General features: G+C 43.4%; 1 protein-coding gene across 1 annotated transcript in view; it reads left to right on the top strand.

The window, feature by feature from the left end:
* Positions 1–3,546: 3,546 nt before the first annotated feature.
* The window catches only part of USP13 (ubiquitin specific peptidase 13 (isopeptidase T-3)), a 164,259-nt gene continuing 153,203 nt past the window's right edge, over positions 3,547–14,602 (top strand). Inside the window, exon 1 of the mRNA XM_006867718.1 lies at positions 3,547–3,714. Coding sequence (XP_006867780.1) covers positions 3,547–3,714 — 168 coding nt within the window. The remainder of the gene's footprint in view (positions 3,715–14,602) is intronic.

The following is a 14,602-nucleotide window of genomic DNA, read 5'->3' as shown; positions in this document are numbered from 1 at the left end:
TGTGCTGTGGTGGATTCAGGTGTAAAAGCCCCTTAGCCCTCTGGAAGCCTCATACTGCTCCAGGCTGGAAGGAGCATCCTTGACTGATCACTCCAATGAACTGTACCATTATTGTATTTTTTGATGTATATCACTATATGAAAAAAGTTGGAAGGTAGTAGTCTTTAACTTCTATTACTATTGTTGTTAGGTGCTGCTGAGTCAGTTCTGACTCATAGCAACCCTATGTACAACAGTACAAAAGACTGCCCGGTCCAGGGCCATTCTCACAGTTGTTACCTTTGAGTCCACTGTGGCAGCTACTATGCCAATCCATCTTGTTGAGGTCTTCCTCTTTTTTACTGATCCACTACTTTACCAAGCATGATGTTCTTTTCCAGGGACTGGTCACTTCTGATAGTATGTCCAAAATATGTGAGACAAACTCCTTTGCTTTCTTGCTTCTAAGAAGCATTTTGGCTGCACCTCCTCTAAGATAAATTTGTCTGTTCTGGTAGCCTATGGTATCATTTAAATGTATCAATTCATTGGACTTCCTTATTCGCTGTCCAGCTTCCACATGCATATGAGGCAATTAAAAATACTATAGCTTGGACAGGTACAAAGTGTTTAGAGAGCCAAAGAACAGATGTCCCTCAAAGTGACATCTGTGCTCTACAACACTCTAAAAAGATTGTTGTTGTTGTGAAGTGCCATCGAATCAATTCCCACCCATGGCGACCCTGTATAGGGTTTCCAAGGAGCAGCTGGTGAGCTTGAACCACAGACCTTGCAGTTCAAATGACTTTGCAGTCTGACACACTGGTTATTAAACTAGTTTTAAATTGAGTATAACTTTTTAAAGCAAATGATAAAAAATCAAATCGTTATAGAAAGGTAAAGAGTGGTAGTGTTGTTGTTGTTGTTAGGTGCTGCTGAGTCAATTCCTACTCATTGCAACCCTGTATAGAGTTTATGAGGAGTGGAGGTTGGTTTGAACCACTGACCTTGCAGTTAGCAGTCCAGTGCTTATCCTAAAGTGCCATTCTAATCTCAGGCTCCTTATTCCTTTCCACAGATGCCAACTGCCATTAGTTTCTTGTGTCGCTTTCTAGAAACCTTCAAAGGACAAACAAGCACACATACAACAATGTCAAACTATTTACCATAGGTAAAACCAATGGACGGAAAGTCCATGGCATACAAAATGTGCCAGAGTATCTATTGCATATCACTGGTCCTTCACTCATTCCTTGATTTTACACACTGATTTGCACTTTGCTCTTTTTACTTAATAATATGTGTGATTTGGAGATTGTTCCACATTAGTACATATAGAGTAACTTCACTCTTTTCAATGGTTCCATTGTAACCACTTCCTACAGATTGATCTTTAGGTTGTTCCCAGTATTTTATTATTATAAACAACATTCCAACAAATATCCTTGCACCGTGTGAATTTATCTGCAGCATAAATGTGTAGACAAGGAATTGCTGTGAAGAACGGTGTATGCATATAAAAGGATGATCAATATTGTCAGATTTCCTTCCATAGAGATTTACCATTTTCATTCCCACCTACAGTGAATGGTGGTGGTAGCTGTGTGCCGTGGAGTTGGTTCAGACTCATAGTGACCCTGCACAGGGTTTCCAAGGCTGTAAATCTTTATGGGAGCAGAATGCCTGTTCAGACTCATAGTGACCCTGCACAGGGTTTCCAAGGCTGTAAATCTTTATGGAAGCAGAAAGCCTCATCTTTCTCCCAGGGAACAGCTGGTAGTTTTGAACTTGCAGCTCACAGCCAGATTCATAACCACTATGCTACCAGAGTTCCTTAGAGTAGAGCCTATATTCAAGTCCAGTTCAACCCAGTATGTCTTTATCAGCCTAAAGGGTGAACAATGGTGTCTCGTGGATTTAAGTTGCATTAGATCTGAGAGTATTTTACGCTTTACATTTTGAATGTTTTAAATCAAGTATTCCTCTGTAATTAGAAAAGTAAGCTTCATCTGTGAAGCAGAAACAGACTACTAGAAGATGATAAGCTGGTGAGAATAAATTCAAAACAAAAGCTAGTTGAATGCATTTGTCCAATGATTCGGATTGTGTTTTTGTGTAATTTTTTGCTTTGAGCCTCCTCCCTTTTCTCTTTCCACCAGGTAGCATTAGTAAATTGTGAGTGACAGGAACGTGGTGTGTTTGAGTGTGTGGAAACCTAGAAGAGAGCCTGCTAGAGAGGTCTGCCCTGTCTACTTAACATCAAATTTCAGATACTGCTGTTTTTCTCCCTAGCAGAAACGGGCAAATCTGGACAGCCAGGGAAGGATAAAAGAGAGAGAGAAAAAATGTAACAAAAAAGAAATTTATGGACTATTTATTATCTGCTCGTGGCTTAAGAGTAATCAGCGCTTTGGTTCACGTTATTTCTGGCTATTTTGGACTTCCATTAAATGGCAGGGATCACTGTGTGCTCTGCCCTGAAGTATCTTGGGTATACTTACAGAAGCTCAGTGGACTCGAACTCGTGTTTTACAAGTATTTTGGAGAAAATGAGAGCACGCGGTGAGGTATGCTGTTCACATTACGCCCCATTCCAACCCCATTCATGATTTATTTTAAGAACAAGTCATAGGTTCCTAAATCAGGCTAGTAAATGCTTAGTTTTAGCATCTTGAAACACGCAGTAGTAGACGTCTCAAAGATAGAGAAAGGTACACAATTTAGGATTTCTCCTGGCCCATAATAACCTGATCCCTACCCCCGAAATATGTACCCTTACCCTTATTATTGAACAATGTATCTCTATGCTCATGGGACCTTACCTAATTCTCTCTGACCTTAAAACTTTAAAAAAAAAAAAAAAGTGAAGAGAAAGGCTTACTGAGGTAACACCGAAGTGCAAACGGTAAATTTAGGTTTGGGCCCCATGTTAGGCTTCAGATTTGCACTAGAATTCCTACTAAATCCAATGAAGGCACCGCTCTTATTTTAAAGGAACAACCGTTTTTTGAAAGCCCCTAAATCTTGCCCTTTGTGCTGGCTGCCTCGGACTTGCCCCTTTCCAAGCTAACGATTTATGAGCGAAAACACCGTGGTCAAGCCGTATGGCACTCCACCGGCGTGAGCGAAGGAGGAGCGCCCCCCACGGACCCCTCCTTTCCATTTGTCCTTGGGTCCCTCCCCCACTCCCCCCTTCAATCCGGCTCCCGCGCCTAAGCCCCGGGAGCTCGCCCTTCGCCCCCTGCCGCCCAGCCAGTCCAGGCTCCGGGCCCCTCTCCTGCGCCCCCTCCCCGGCGTGCTGCGGCTGGCGCTCCCCAGCGCCCCGCCTGACGCTGCAGCTGTGCCGGCGATTCGCCATTGGATTAAAAATAGCAACGTCCCCCCCCAACCCCCCCTCGGCCCCCGGTGCCCGCTCCCGCCCCGCGGCCCTCTCTCCCCGCCCCGGCTCGGCTGTGATCGCCGCGCAGCCGGTCAGCGGGGCCCAGCCGCTTGCCCGCCACCGCCGCCGCCACCGCCTCCGGCCAACCCCGCGCCCGGCTTCGCTCTGCTTGAGTGCGCGCCGCGGCCATGCAGCGCCGGGGCGCCCTTTTCGGCATGCCGGGCAGCAGCGGTAGCAGGAAGATGGCTGCAGGAGACATCGGCGAGCTGCTGGTGCCTCACATGCCCACGATCCGAGTGCCCCGATCGGGGGACAGGGTCTACAAGAACGAGTGCGCCTTCTCCTACGACTCCCCCGTAAGTGAGGCGCGGCCGTGCTTGCGGCGCCGGGGGAGGGTCGCGGTGCCGGCGGCCTGTGGCGCCCGTGAGCCGCGGAACTCGGCAGCACGTGAAACGGGGGGGTGAAGATGCGCAGTGGCAGCGGGGACCTCCTCCTCCGGGTGGAGGAGTTGGCTCCCGGGCGCTGCAGTTCGACAAACACCGTGAGCGCCTACTGGGTGCCGGGCTCTGCATTCTCCAAGGCTGCTGCTGCAACCCAAGACTGGGGTGTCGGGGTGGTTCGCTCTTCGATTTCCGTGGTCTGCAAGGGCCCTAATTCCCAGCAACACGCCCACAGCCCCGCCACCATTTGAAAGCTACATAGATAGAAGAGTTCCCTGAGTTTAACTGCACGTTACCTAGAGATCGTCTGCATCCTTCCCCGGGCCAGAGCCTAGAGCGGAGGGCGGGTGGGTAGCGGTGATCCATTCCCCTCGGACTCACAGACTTTCCTGTTTCTGGGACCGTTTGCTTGCCCAGGGATTCCCTCTCCTGGACAAGCCTGTTTTCCTCCTCGCATTTTTCTTCCTCCACTTCCCATTTTCTCCCAACTCCTTTCTTTTCCATCAGAATATATCTCGGAAACCCTGTACAGGGTCGCTATGGGTCGGACCCGACTCGATGGCACTTAACAACAACAACAACAATCCGAAGTAAACCTTTGGGTACCTCTACTTGGGTAGCAGAAATATGGGGTCTACTGGTTTGTTAAGCTTTTCCCATTCCTCCTCCAAATGAGTCACTTGGACTGACGTAAAGTAGTATAAATTATTAAAAGTTGAGTTCCAAATCGTAACCTCAGACACTGGAGGGGGAAGTTCAGACCGATCACCTCCATCCACCCAGCGCGTTTTGATGATGCTTTTCACCTGGTTGTATGTTGCATGTGTGAGAAGACTGAGGGTGAATGCATCTTTCAGGAGTCAAAATGGGCTTCAAAGTGACTCAGCTGTCTGGCGTTTATCATGACTTTCTGAGGACCGGGCTATTTTTAGCCACACACTTTAGATCTCATGTGTCATCCAGAAGATCTCAATGCTTCGGGAGGTGCATTGATTGCAGATTTTACAATAGACTAACACATTTTATTCATATTATGTAGTGTTGAAAGGAAATTTAAAAAAATTACGTGAGCTGCAAAATTTCCTTAGCATCTTCAATTATCCTGTGTGTTAGTTCGGCTGTTTTCAAAGCATTTTGTGTTTGATATAGATTGTTGTTGAGTGCAGTCGAGTCGGTTTCGACTCATAGTGACCCTTATTAGGGTTTCTGAGGCTATACATCTTTGTGCAAGGAGAAAGCCTCGAACCGCTACCCTTGTGGTTCACAGTTCATTGCTTTTCACCTCGCTCCCTGGTATAGATTGTTGCTGTTCTTAAGTGCCAGTCGAGTTGACTCATAGCGACCCTGTATAGGGTTTTCTAGGAGCAGTTGGTGAGCTTGAACCACCCACTTTGCGGTTCAAACCTCCCTTGCAGTCCAGCGCATTAACCCGCAGCGCCACACCAAGACTCTTGGTATAGATTGGTATCGCAAAATTAGTATTCTCTCTGTGATATTTAGTTTATCTAGTTTGTCATTCTCGGATCATTTAGAGATGAAACTCTCAGCTATTTGTTGGTTATTAATTTTTCTCCTTCGGAGGTATTCACGAAGAGTGGAGTGAAATGGTTGGATTTAATACTTAACATACAGCGACGACACCACTTGCAGCTACTGCCAGCAGTGCCATTACATTTTGGTATTCACAGAGAATTTGAAAAGGCCATTTTCAGATTTTGTGCCTAGTGTAGGGAAGGGCCTCCACTAATTGCTCCTGAAAGTGGAGAGGGATGACAAATGAGGAGCTCCAGGAAGAAGAGGAAGAAAGTGGCCCAAGCCTCATAGCCCAACATGTACAATTAGTAAAATGTCTTTTTCCATGTTTATTTCAGGTTGCTCACTGGTTGCAAATTTGTAACAGGAAATCTTTAACAAAGTGTATGGCAAGTTTGGAAAAGTGGTTATTTAAATTCAATCCCATTATTGGGAGCATATTGTGTGCCAACCACTATTTTAGATGCATCTTAAAAAGTCACTGCCATCAAGTCAAGTCTGACTCATAACAACCCGATATAGAAGAATCTTGTTTGGTGTTGTTGATTTCACTCATGTCACAGTAGTGCCTTGGGGGAGCCTGGGATTATTTTCAAGGTCAATGAATCAGTATAAATCTCTACCTATGTTTTAGGGTAGGAAGAAAAGGAAGGTTTTATAACCGAGTTCTGCTGTGGCACTGTAGGATAAGCACTGGACTGATAGTCACAAGATTGGTGGTTCAGACCCACCAGACACTCCTTGGAAACCCCATAGAGGGTTGCTCTGAATTGGAACCGACTCAGTAGCACTTAACAACAATCTGATAGACCAATGCAAGATAATGTGAGATCTTTTCTTATGGTACTTATTGAATACTTCATCATGAGTCCAGGAAGGGTTAATTGAGCATCTACAGTGTGCCAACTCATGCATGCATGATTATAAGAATGATATAGAGCAAAATGTTTAATTTGAAAGTGCCGTGTTAATTGTGCTAGAAAAAAAGTAGAGAAAAGACCAGATGAGTGTGTGTGTGTGTGTGTGTGTGTGTGGGAACCCACCCAAAACTTGCACACATTTGAAAAAGGACATAAATCAATATGGATAGAATTAAGGAGATCAACATCTTAGGTAGGAGAAATTGCTTATGCAAACTCATGAAGTGTGAACATTTTCTTATTGTTTGCCTTTAATGCATTTGGAGGGAAAGACTGATTTGGCAAGTAACAAGAAATGAGAGTAGATGTTGGGGGCCTTGAATACCTGGAAAGGGAACTTGGTTTTGTGTAGTCAGTTATAGAAAAGTAGAATAATGTTGTGGTACTGGAGGAAGACTGTGAATCAACAAATATTTGTTAATGTACCCATCATCATGAAAAATATCTTGTTTGGTACAGTAGAGGGTTAGCGTAAACAAGGAAAACCATCAATGAAACAGATTTAATAATAGGGTTGTTTTGTGGATTAAATGAGTCTGTAAAGTGTGCTTGATTACTGAACCACCAGGTCAGCAGTTCAATCTCACCAGCCACTCCTCGGAAACCCTATGCAGGGTCTGTATGAGTCAGAAGTGACTCAATGGCTCTTAACAACAACATTTATCTTTTCAAGGACTCTGGTGGCACGGTGGTTAAGTGCTTGGCTGTTAACTTATAGTCAGTGGTTTGAACCCACCAGCTACTCTGTGAGAAAAAGGTGTGTCAATATGCCTCTGTAAAGATTTACCAATTTGGAAATCCTATAGGGCAGTTTTATTCTGTCCTGTAGACTTGCTATGAGTTGGAATTGACTCAGTGTCAGTGGGCTATATATTTGCTATAAAGGAAAGAAGGAAAAAAGTGGAAGAAAGAAAAGACGTCAGTTGTAGTTGTAAACTCGAGAATTTGGTTGTCAGGAATTGGAATTAATCTCAATTCATGATTCTACTCACAAACCTTCATGGGCCATCATGAAAATCTACTTTCATCTCTTTGATTTTTGACTCTTTTTCATCTGAATGCACTTTGCCCCACCTCACCTGTCAGGCTCAAGGAGGTCAGTCTCTGGCTCTTATGTATGTGTTAATACTCATTTCTCTGCCTCTTCTTGGTGCTTCAGACTTCATTCTTTCCCCTGAGTGCTTATGTTACTTAGAGTCTGCATCATACAGCACAACAGGTCGTTATAGTATATCTTCTACAGTTTACTCGCATTGCAATTCTTTCACTCATATTCTTAAAGCATCTAATAGGTATGAAGCCTGTGCCAACCGTTAGGTTCTAATGAGAAGCTATGCTACTCTTGTGCTACTTAACATTCCCTTCCCATTGTACTGAGTGGAGAGCTGGTCTTGTATCCTATCTTAGCTTTGGCCAACTGAAAATGCACACTGAGAGGAGAGCTTTGGCAAAGGAAGTTAATTTTGGAGATGTATCTCAGGGAACAGCAGTGGAATAGTGTCAAAGGAAAGAGTGACAAAGGGAAGGAACGACAGGCAATCCAAGAGTGAGTCATTGAGGTGGTGACCACATTGGGCAGCTGGTAGTCAGTCCCACTGGAGACTTCAAGATACTATAGAATGGACCTTAGAATTGTCTGCTTGAGACAGAGAAGAGGGCAGTATTTATCTCCTGGCTCCCATACCTCCTTAGCCAAAAGTTATTTTAGGTGATAGAAACTTCCTCACCCTTCCAGGTTTGCATTTCTGCCAAAAATGCTGAGAAGGGACTCATAGGCATCCCGGGACCAGCAGCATCAGAGAAGCAAGAGATGCAAACAGCAGATTCTAGAACTATTAGGCTCTCCACTTGCTGTGGCAGTCAATTGTGCACAGAGGCTAAACCAAAAAGATGGCCCCAGAAGATGCTGTGTAAACAGTGCCCCACATACCGCTGTCGGCTTTTAGTATAAGATCTGTTTTGTTACAGGGAGGTTTTCTCCATTCCCTAGATCTCTGAGATCTTTTGGTGATGATGAGATGTCATTGTTGGTTCTCTTTCTTCCTGAGAGCCTTTGCATGAGTGGAAAAGTGATCTGGTGAGCAGGGTTTTGATGCTAGTAGTGAAAGACTTTGGGATCCCCACTTGCTTGTGGGAGAGTTTTCATTACAATTTCATTGAATCCTTCTGTTTTTCTAGTCTTCCTTTCAGAAATATTTATTGATCTGCCCAGCACTATTTTGGGCATTGCCAATAATAATAATGACAGCTAATATTCATATGAAAGAATGGATCTCAAAGTGTGCTTTCTGGACCAGAGCATCAACATTTCCTGGGAACTTGGTAGACGTGCAGATTTCTACTGAAGCAATCACTGCGTAGTGGGATCCAGCAGTCTGTTTTAATAATGTCTCCAGGTGATTCAGAAAGCTGGGTAAAGTTTGAGACTCGGTGGCTGAAAGTTTACTAGGTACCAGGCTTCTTTCTAACCATATATTACTTATATTAACATGTTCAATCCACACAACAACCCTATGTGTATACTGTTGGTACCCCCCTTTTGCAGATGAGGAAACCGAAATACAAAGCTCACACAAATAGCGGTAGAACTGGGATTTGAAACCAGAATGCATGGCTCTAGAATCTGCCTGTCTTTTCACTGTTGTGATATGTGTGCTGCCCTGCAGATGATACTGTACACCATGGTGCTTACTTGTAGGTGTAAAACAATGCACTTTAACTTGGGATCCATATGGACACATTCTCCTAATGGATAAATGGACATAAGATTGTAAAACAAAATTGGAGCTTACAAACTTTTTCTTTCTTCTTTCTAGAGATGTAAACTTAATAAAATAAATCAAATCAGTTTGTCACATACATTTTCCTTCACAAAGTGACTAGTTGAAAAGTTGTTATAGGGCAGTGGCTCTCAAACTTTTTGGTTTTGGGGCCTCTTTGTATTCTGAAATATTTTGGAAAACACCAAAGAGCTTTTGTTTATATGGTTTCTATCGATATTTACCAGATTGGAAATTAAATCTGGGAAAACTGTAAAACATGGCATTCATTCCATTAGGTAGCTAACAGAGAGATGACATTGTGAGGAAGTGTCTCTGGAAAATGTCAGTCTATGTTCATGAGAGATGAGAGTGAAAAAGGCATGTATTGTTGAGTCATTATTTACAGATTCTGTATTTGACAGTTTGTGTACCTGCTAAAATGTATCTGTAACCCCCAAATCATGGTACTTCCTGGCTGTGTAGAAGGGCAGAGGAGTGACAAATGTGAGTTGACCAAAGAGCACATGCTAAGGGGCTGTCAAACAAGGCCCTGCATGAGCGAATATAGTATTAGGCAGGACTTTGTGGAACATTGCTACCATAAATAGCAATCTTCTGTAACTTTTCTATGCTTTGAAAGTTGTTTTGACTTCATGGATGAGTTGAAGGGTGCTCAGGGGTTCCCAGGCCATACTTTGCAGACAACTTATTACGCCAGCCACATAACACTTCATTGTGGCTTTTATGGGTTTAGGTTTTTGCTTTTGTGGTGACTGAATACTTGGTTGTTATCTGAATCTTGGCTCAGCCATACTTGTCATATGTCACATGTACAGTCTTTTTGGAGCAAGTTAAAATTTAGAGAATTTGATAAACTCCTTTTGCTTGAGAATTGTTGACTCTTTCAAAGGTAGAATTCTGACATGACAGCTAAAAGGAGGGGCAGTTGTGATTTGCAAAAGTGACCACAAATGATCTGTGTGTGTGTAACTTTACATTTAGATGGATGTCCTTGCTTTTGTTTTTGTTTTTTCTCCTGTTGGTAAATTTTATTTTGTTTTTTAAGTTAAGTTTGCCTTTTATTATGATCAGTGTTATGCCCATAATTTATGAAGTTCTGCTGGAGTCCTGGTGTGGCGCTGTGGGCTAATGTGCTAGACTGCAAAGTCCTTGAAAACCCTATACAGGGTCTCTATGGATTGGAATTGACTTGATGGCACTTAACAACAACAACAACAACAGGAGTCCTGGTGTGGCACTGTGGGCTAATGCGCTAGACTGCAAAGTCATTTGAGCCGCACGGTCGGTGGTTCAGGCTCACCAGCTGCTCCTTTGAAACCCTATACAGGGTCACTATGGGTCGGAACCGACTCGACGGCACTTAACAGCAACAACAACAACAGGTTTCTTATGAAATCCAATTTTCCTCTGCCCACAGAGCATTTATTTAGCTGAATAGTTTAGTTATTTTAAACAAGGATTTTGGTCTCTTCTCACTCCTTGCTTCCCATATATATTTCCTGCCCACATATATTTCCCATCTTCCTGCAAGTTATAATTTTTTATTTAGATCAGTATTCAGGATTTATATCACTACAGCCGTATAACAGCCAAACCAGGTAGAAAACTATGATTGCTTTTTTTTTTTCTGAATGACTTTTTACTTTCCCTAGAGCTAGTGGTTACGAATTGGGCTGCGAACTGCAAGGTCAGCATTTCGAAACTGTCAGCTGTTCTGTGGTAGAAAGATGAGGCTTTCTGCTCCTGTAAAGATTTACAGCTTCGGAAACCCTGTATAGGGTTGCTATGAGTCGGAACCGACTCCATGGCACACAGCAGCAGCAGTCCTGGTGTGGTGCTGAAGGATAATCACTGGACCACAAGGTTGGTTTGAACTGGAATGTTGGTTTGAACCATATGATGGTGTTCACACTTACTAGCCACTCCTTGGAAACTCTCTACAGGGTCACTGTGAGTCACGGCACTTAATAACAACATGTAACTTTTACATTTTTTTTTGCTTAGAATCATCACTAATCCCTCTGAAAACATATTGCCGTTAGTCTAAATCTCTCAGATGTATCAGTAATTCTATCGGTATTATTATACTCCTGAAGAAATTTCTTGGCAAGACTTTTGACAGCCCCAATCTGGAATAGTAGCTTTTTTTAGCCCTGGGAAAATCCTCCCAGTGGACAATATATGTGTATGTGGAATAACCCAATGAAGGGAGATAGGTTTCATTCTGGAATCTACCTTTATCTCCACCCTGAGCTCCCTTCATCCCATTTTGGGTTTCTCTTCACATCTTTCCTGTGTCTCACTGGTTTTATAGCCTTGTTTTTTTTTAAAGTTTTTACTGTGAGGTTTAAGTGGGAGAACATCAGCTTTACACTCATCCTATCGTATTTCATTTCATTGCAATGATTGCACTCATCCTGTCATATTTCGTTTCATTGCAATGATTATAATCCCCTCCATGCATTATCAAATAATCAAAGGTTACACCAAAGACCTGCCTCCCGGCCGCCAGCCCACAACCCCTCTCTCTCCCTGAGTCCAGTGTCTCCAACTGCTCCATCTGTCCATGTTATCGTCCCTGTCTCCAACCCTGGTGTCACTGCCTCTTTGGGTAGAATCCTGCTCGCTGTTCTTCTCACTTGATGGTCCCAGGGACCTCTGCTCCTGGGCTGCAAAATCAATCACTCTCCTCCTTTTGTCAAAAAACCTCTACCTCTATATTTCCTACCCTCACAGTCAAGTCTGATGGCAGTTATTCACTATTGTACCACAAGAGTCTTATCCCCATTTCCTTTTGCCAGCCTGGTCCCAACAGATTAGAAATTATTCAGTGGAGGTTCTACCTGCCCTGCCCTGTCTGGAATTAGGCTCCCTCTTAAAAGCTTGTAAGCCAGTCACTTCTTGCCTTTAAATGTGCCCCCATTTTGGGTAACCAATGTCTTAAGCTGCCCATCCTTGTCACCCCTGTGTACTGAGGGGGTGGGAGTGATCCTTGCTGTCAAGATTTGTTCCCTTTTATGAGCTACTACATCCATAAGTATAGGTAAAGTTCATCAAATTGTAGCAGGTTACTCTTTTTTTTTTTTCCTCCCTCTTCTTTCTTCTTCTAGTCGAGTTCTGATCATCCAGCTATCAAAGCCAGGTCAAGTGGATACTTGTATGGATATTCTTATGCATCTTCCCTCACTGCATATCAACTGGATGCTTCACTCTCCACTCTAGTTCTCTGTGGCCACGTCATTGCTTCTGGGCCCAGGAGTCCCTGGGTCTTACCATACTGCTGGCCATCCAGGTCTCCACCCGGTTTCACAGGGTCTATTGAATGTGGTTGGGATTGGCTTTCAACTTCATTACTGTTTTTTCCCCCTCTTCCCCTTATCGGTGACCAACGTGGTCACCAGCCAGACCACATGCCTGCTCATGTATTCCTCTTGAGTCTCAGTCTTGGAAGGGGGTTTGCTCTGAGGGGTCCCGACCACTTGCCTTGATGGTTTCCGGGTGAACAGCTTACTTGTTCTTGTAGTAATCAATCAGACTGCCTTTATTGTTTTGGATTTTTCCTGCTGGTCTTTCTTTCAAGAAGTATCTTCTGTTCTTCTAGCTGCTCCAGGCTGGTCTACTCATCCTTTCTAGTGGAAATTTCCTACCTCAGTTGGTTCTGGATTCCACCTATGGTCTTGTGCAATGTGAAGGCTCCACAGGAAGCCTCTTTCACTGGCAACTTCTAGCCCCCTTTAAGGTATTCCAATCAATTATAGGCTGAAGACGGACTTAGAAGCTTTCTGTAGTGATGTTTCTGGCTATTCCTTTCTCCCCACCTCTATAGCCTTGTTTTATGCTGAGGTGTTTAGTCTTTAAACTTTTTGAAGAAGGGTGTGTGGAACATAAATGACTTGAAACCTTGTATGTCTGCAAAGGGCTTGTCTTAGTTCTCTAATGCTGCTATAACAGAAATACCACAAATGGGTGGTTTATCAAACAGAAATTTTTCTCTTGTAGTTTAGGAGGCTAGAATTTTTAAATCAGAACTTCAACTCTGGAGAAATGTCCTTGTTTCCTTTCAACATCTGTAGGCCCAGCATTTCTTGGAGATCCTTATGTGTCTTAGCATCAATCATTCCCTGGATCTAGGAGCTTCACAGTGCAGGGATTTCAAGTCCAAGGAACAAACTCTGTTTTCAGCTCTTCTTTCTTGGTGATCTCTGCTCACTTCTCTCTCCTTTTATCTCTTGTAAGTAGGTGTTACAGACCATACTCCAGGGGAACTCATTTTAAATCAGATCAAGGCCTTGATGGGATTAAGGGTGTTGTTTCACATCCTTAATCCTTTTATTGATTTATCCTATCAGATCACATCATAGGGAATCATCACATAACTGCTAAACCACTGAGAATCATGGTCCTGCCAAGCTTACACATTTTGGGGGAACACAATCCATTCCATGACAGGACTTTATTGAAGTGATAATTTGACTGGGTATAAAATTCCATGTTGGAAAGTTACCCTTCGTAACTTTGAAGCATTGCTCCATTGACTTCTGTTTTCAAGTGCTGCTCTTGAGACGCTGGAAGCCTGTTCTGATACTTGATCCTTTGTATGTGACCAGTTGTCCTTCTACTCATCGAAATTTATGGAATATTTTTTGCTTTAAAAAATAAATAAATAAAATAAAACAACACAAAAAAACAGTTGCTGTGGAGCTGATTCTGACTTAAAGAAACCCCATGTGTGTCACAGTGGGACTGTGCTCCAATAGAGTTTTCAGTGACAGCTTTTTTCAGAAGTAGATTTCTAGACCTTTCTGAGGTTCCTCCGGTGGACTTTAACCTCCAGTCTTTGGGCTAGTAACTGACTGTGTTAACCATTTATACCACCCAAGGAATCCTCTTTGCTTATTCAAACCCACTGTTGTTGAATTGACTCTGACTACCAGTGAGTGACCTTATAGGACTGTTCCACAGGGTTTCTAAACTTTAAATCTTTATGGACGCAGACTGCTTCATCTTCCTCTTGTGGAGCATCTGTTGGATTTGAACTGCCAACCTTACAGTTAGCAGCCCTGTGCTTAACCCATTGCACTACCAGGCTCATTCTCTTTGTTGTTGTTAAGTAGAGCTGAGTCAGTTCCGACTCATAGCTACCCTGTGTAGGGATTCTGAGGCTATAAATCTCTGCTGGGGCAAAAGTCTCATCTTTCTCCTGCAGAGTAGCTGTAATTACCTATATTATAGTTTCCAACTCAGCGCTTATCCTACAGGATCACTTCTATTCTTTGTCTGTTATTATTTTTGTAGTTAAGTGGCATCAGTCAGCTCCAACTCATGTTGTTATTAGGTGCCATTGAGTCGGTGCCAACTGTATGCATAACAGAATGAAACACTGGGCCAACCTCACAATCATTCCTACACCTGAGTCGATTGCTGCTGCCACTGTATCAGTCCATCTCATTGGTGGGGGTGTCTTCCTCTTTTTCTAAGACTCTCCACTTTACCAAACTTGATATCATTCTCCAGGGCCTGGTCCCTCATGATAATATGTCCAAATATGAGAGATGAAGTCTGGCCATC

The sequence above is a fragment of the Chrysochloris asiatica genome, unplaced genomic scaffold, assembly GCF_000296735.1.
Source record: "Chrysochloris asiatica unplaced genomic scaffold, ChrAsi1.0 scaffold00108, whole genome shotgun sequence".
NCBI lineage: Eukaryota > Metazoa > Chordata > Mammalia > Afrosoricida > Chrysochloridae > Chrysochloris > Chrysochloris asiatica.
Note: the sequence above shows the minus strand (reverse complement) of the source record. Positions and strands in the feature narration are given on the sequence as shown.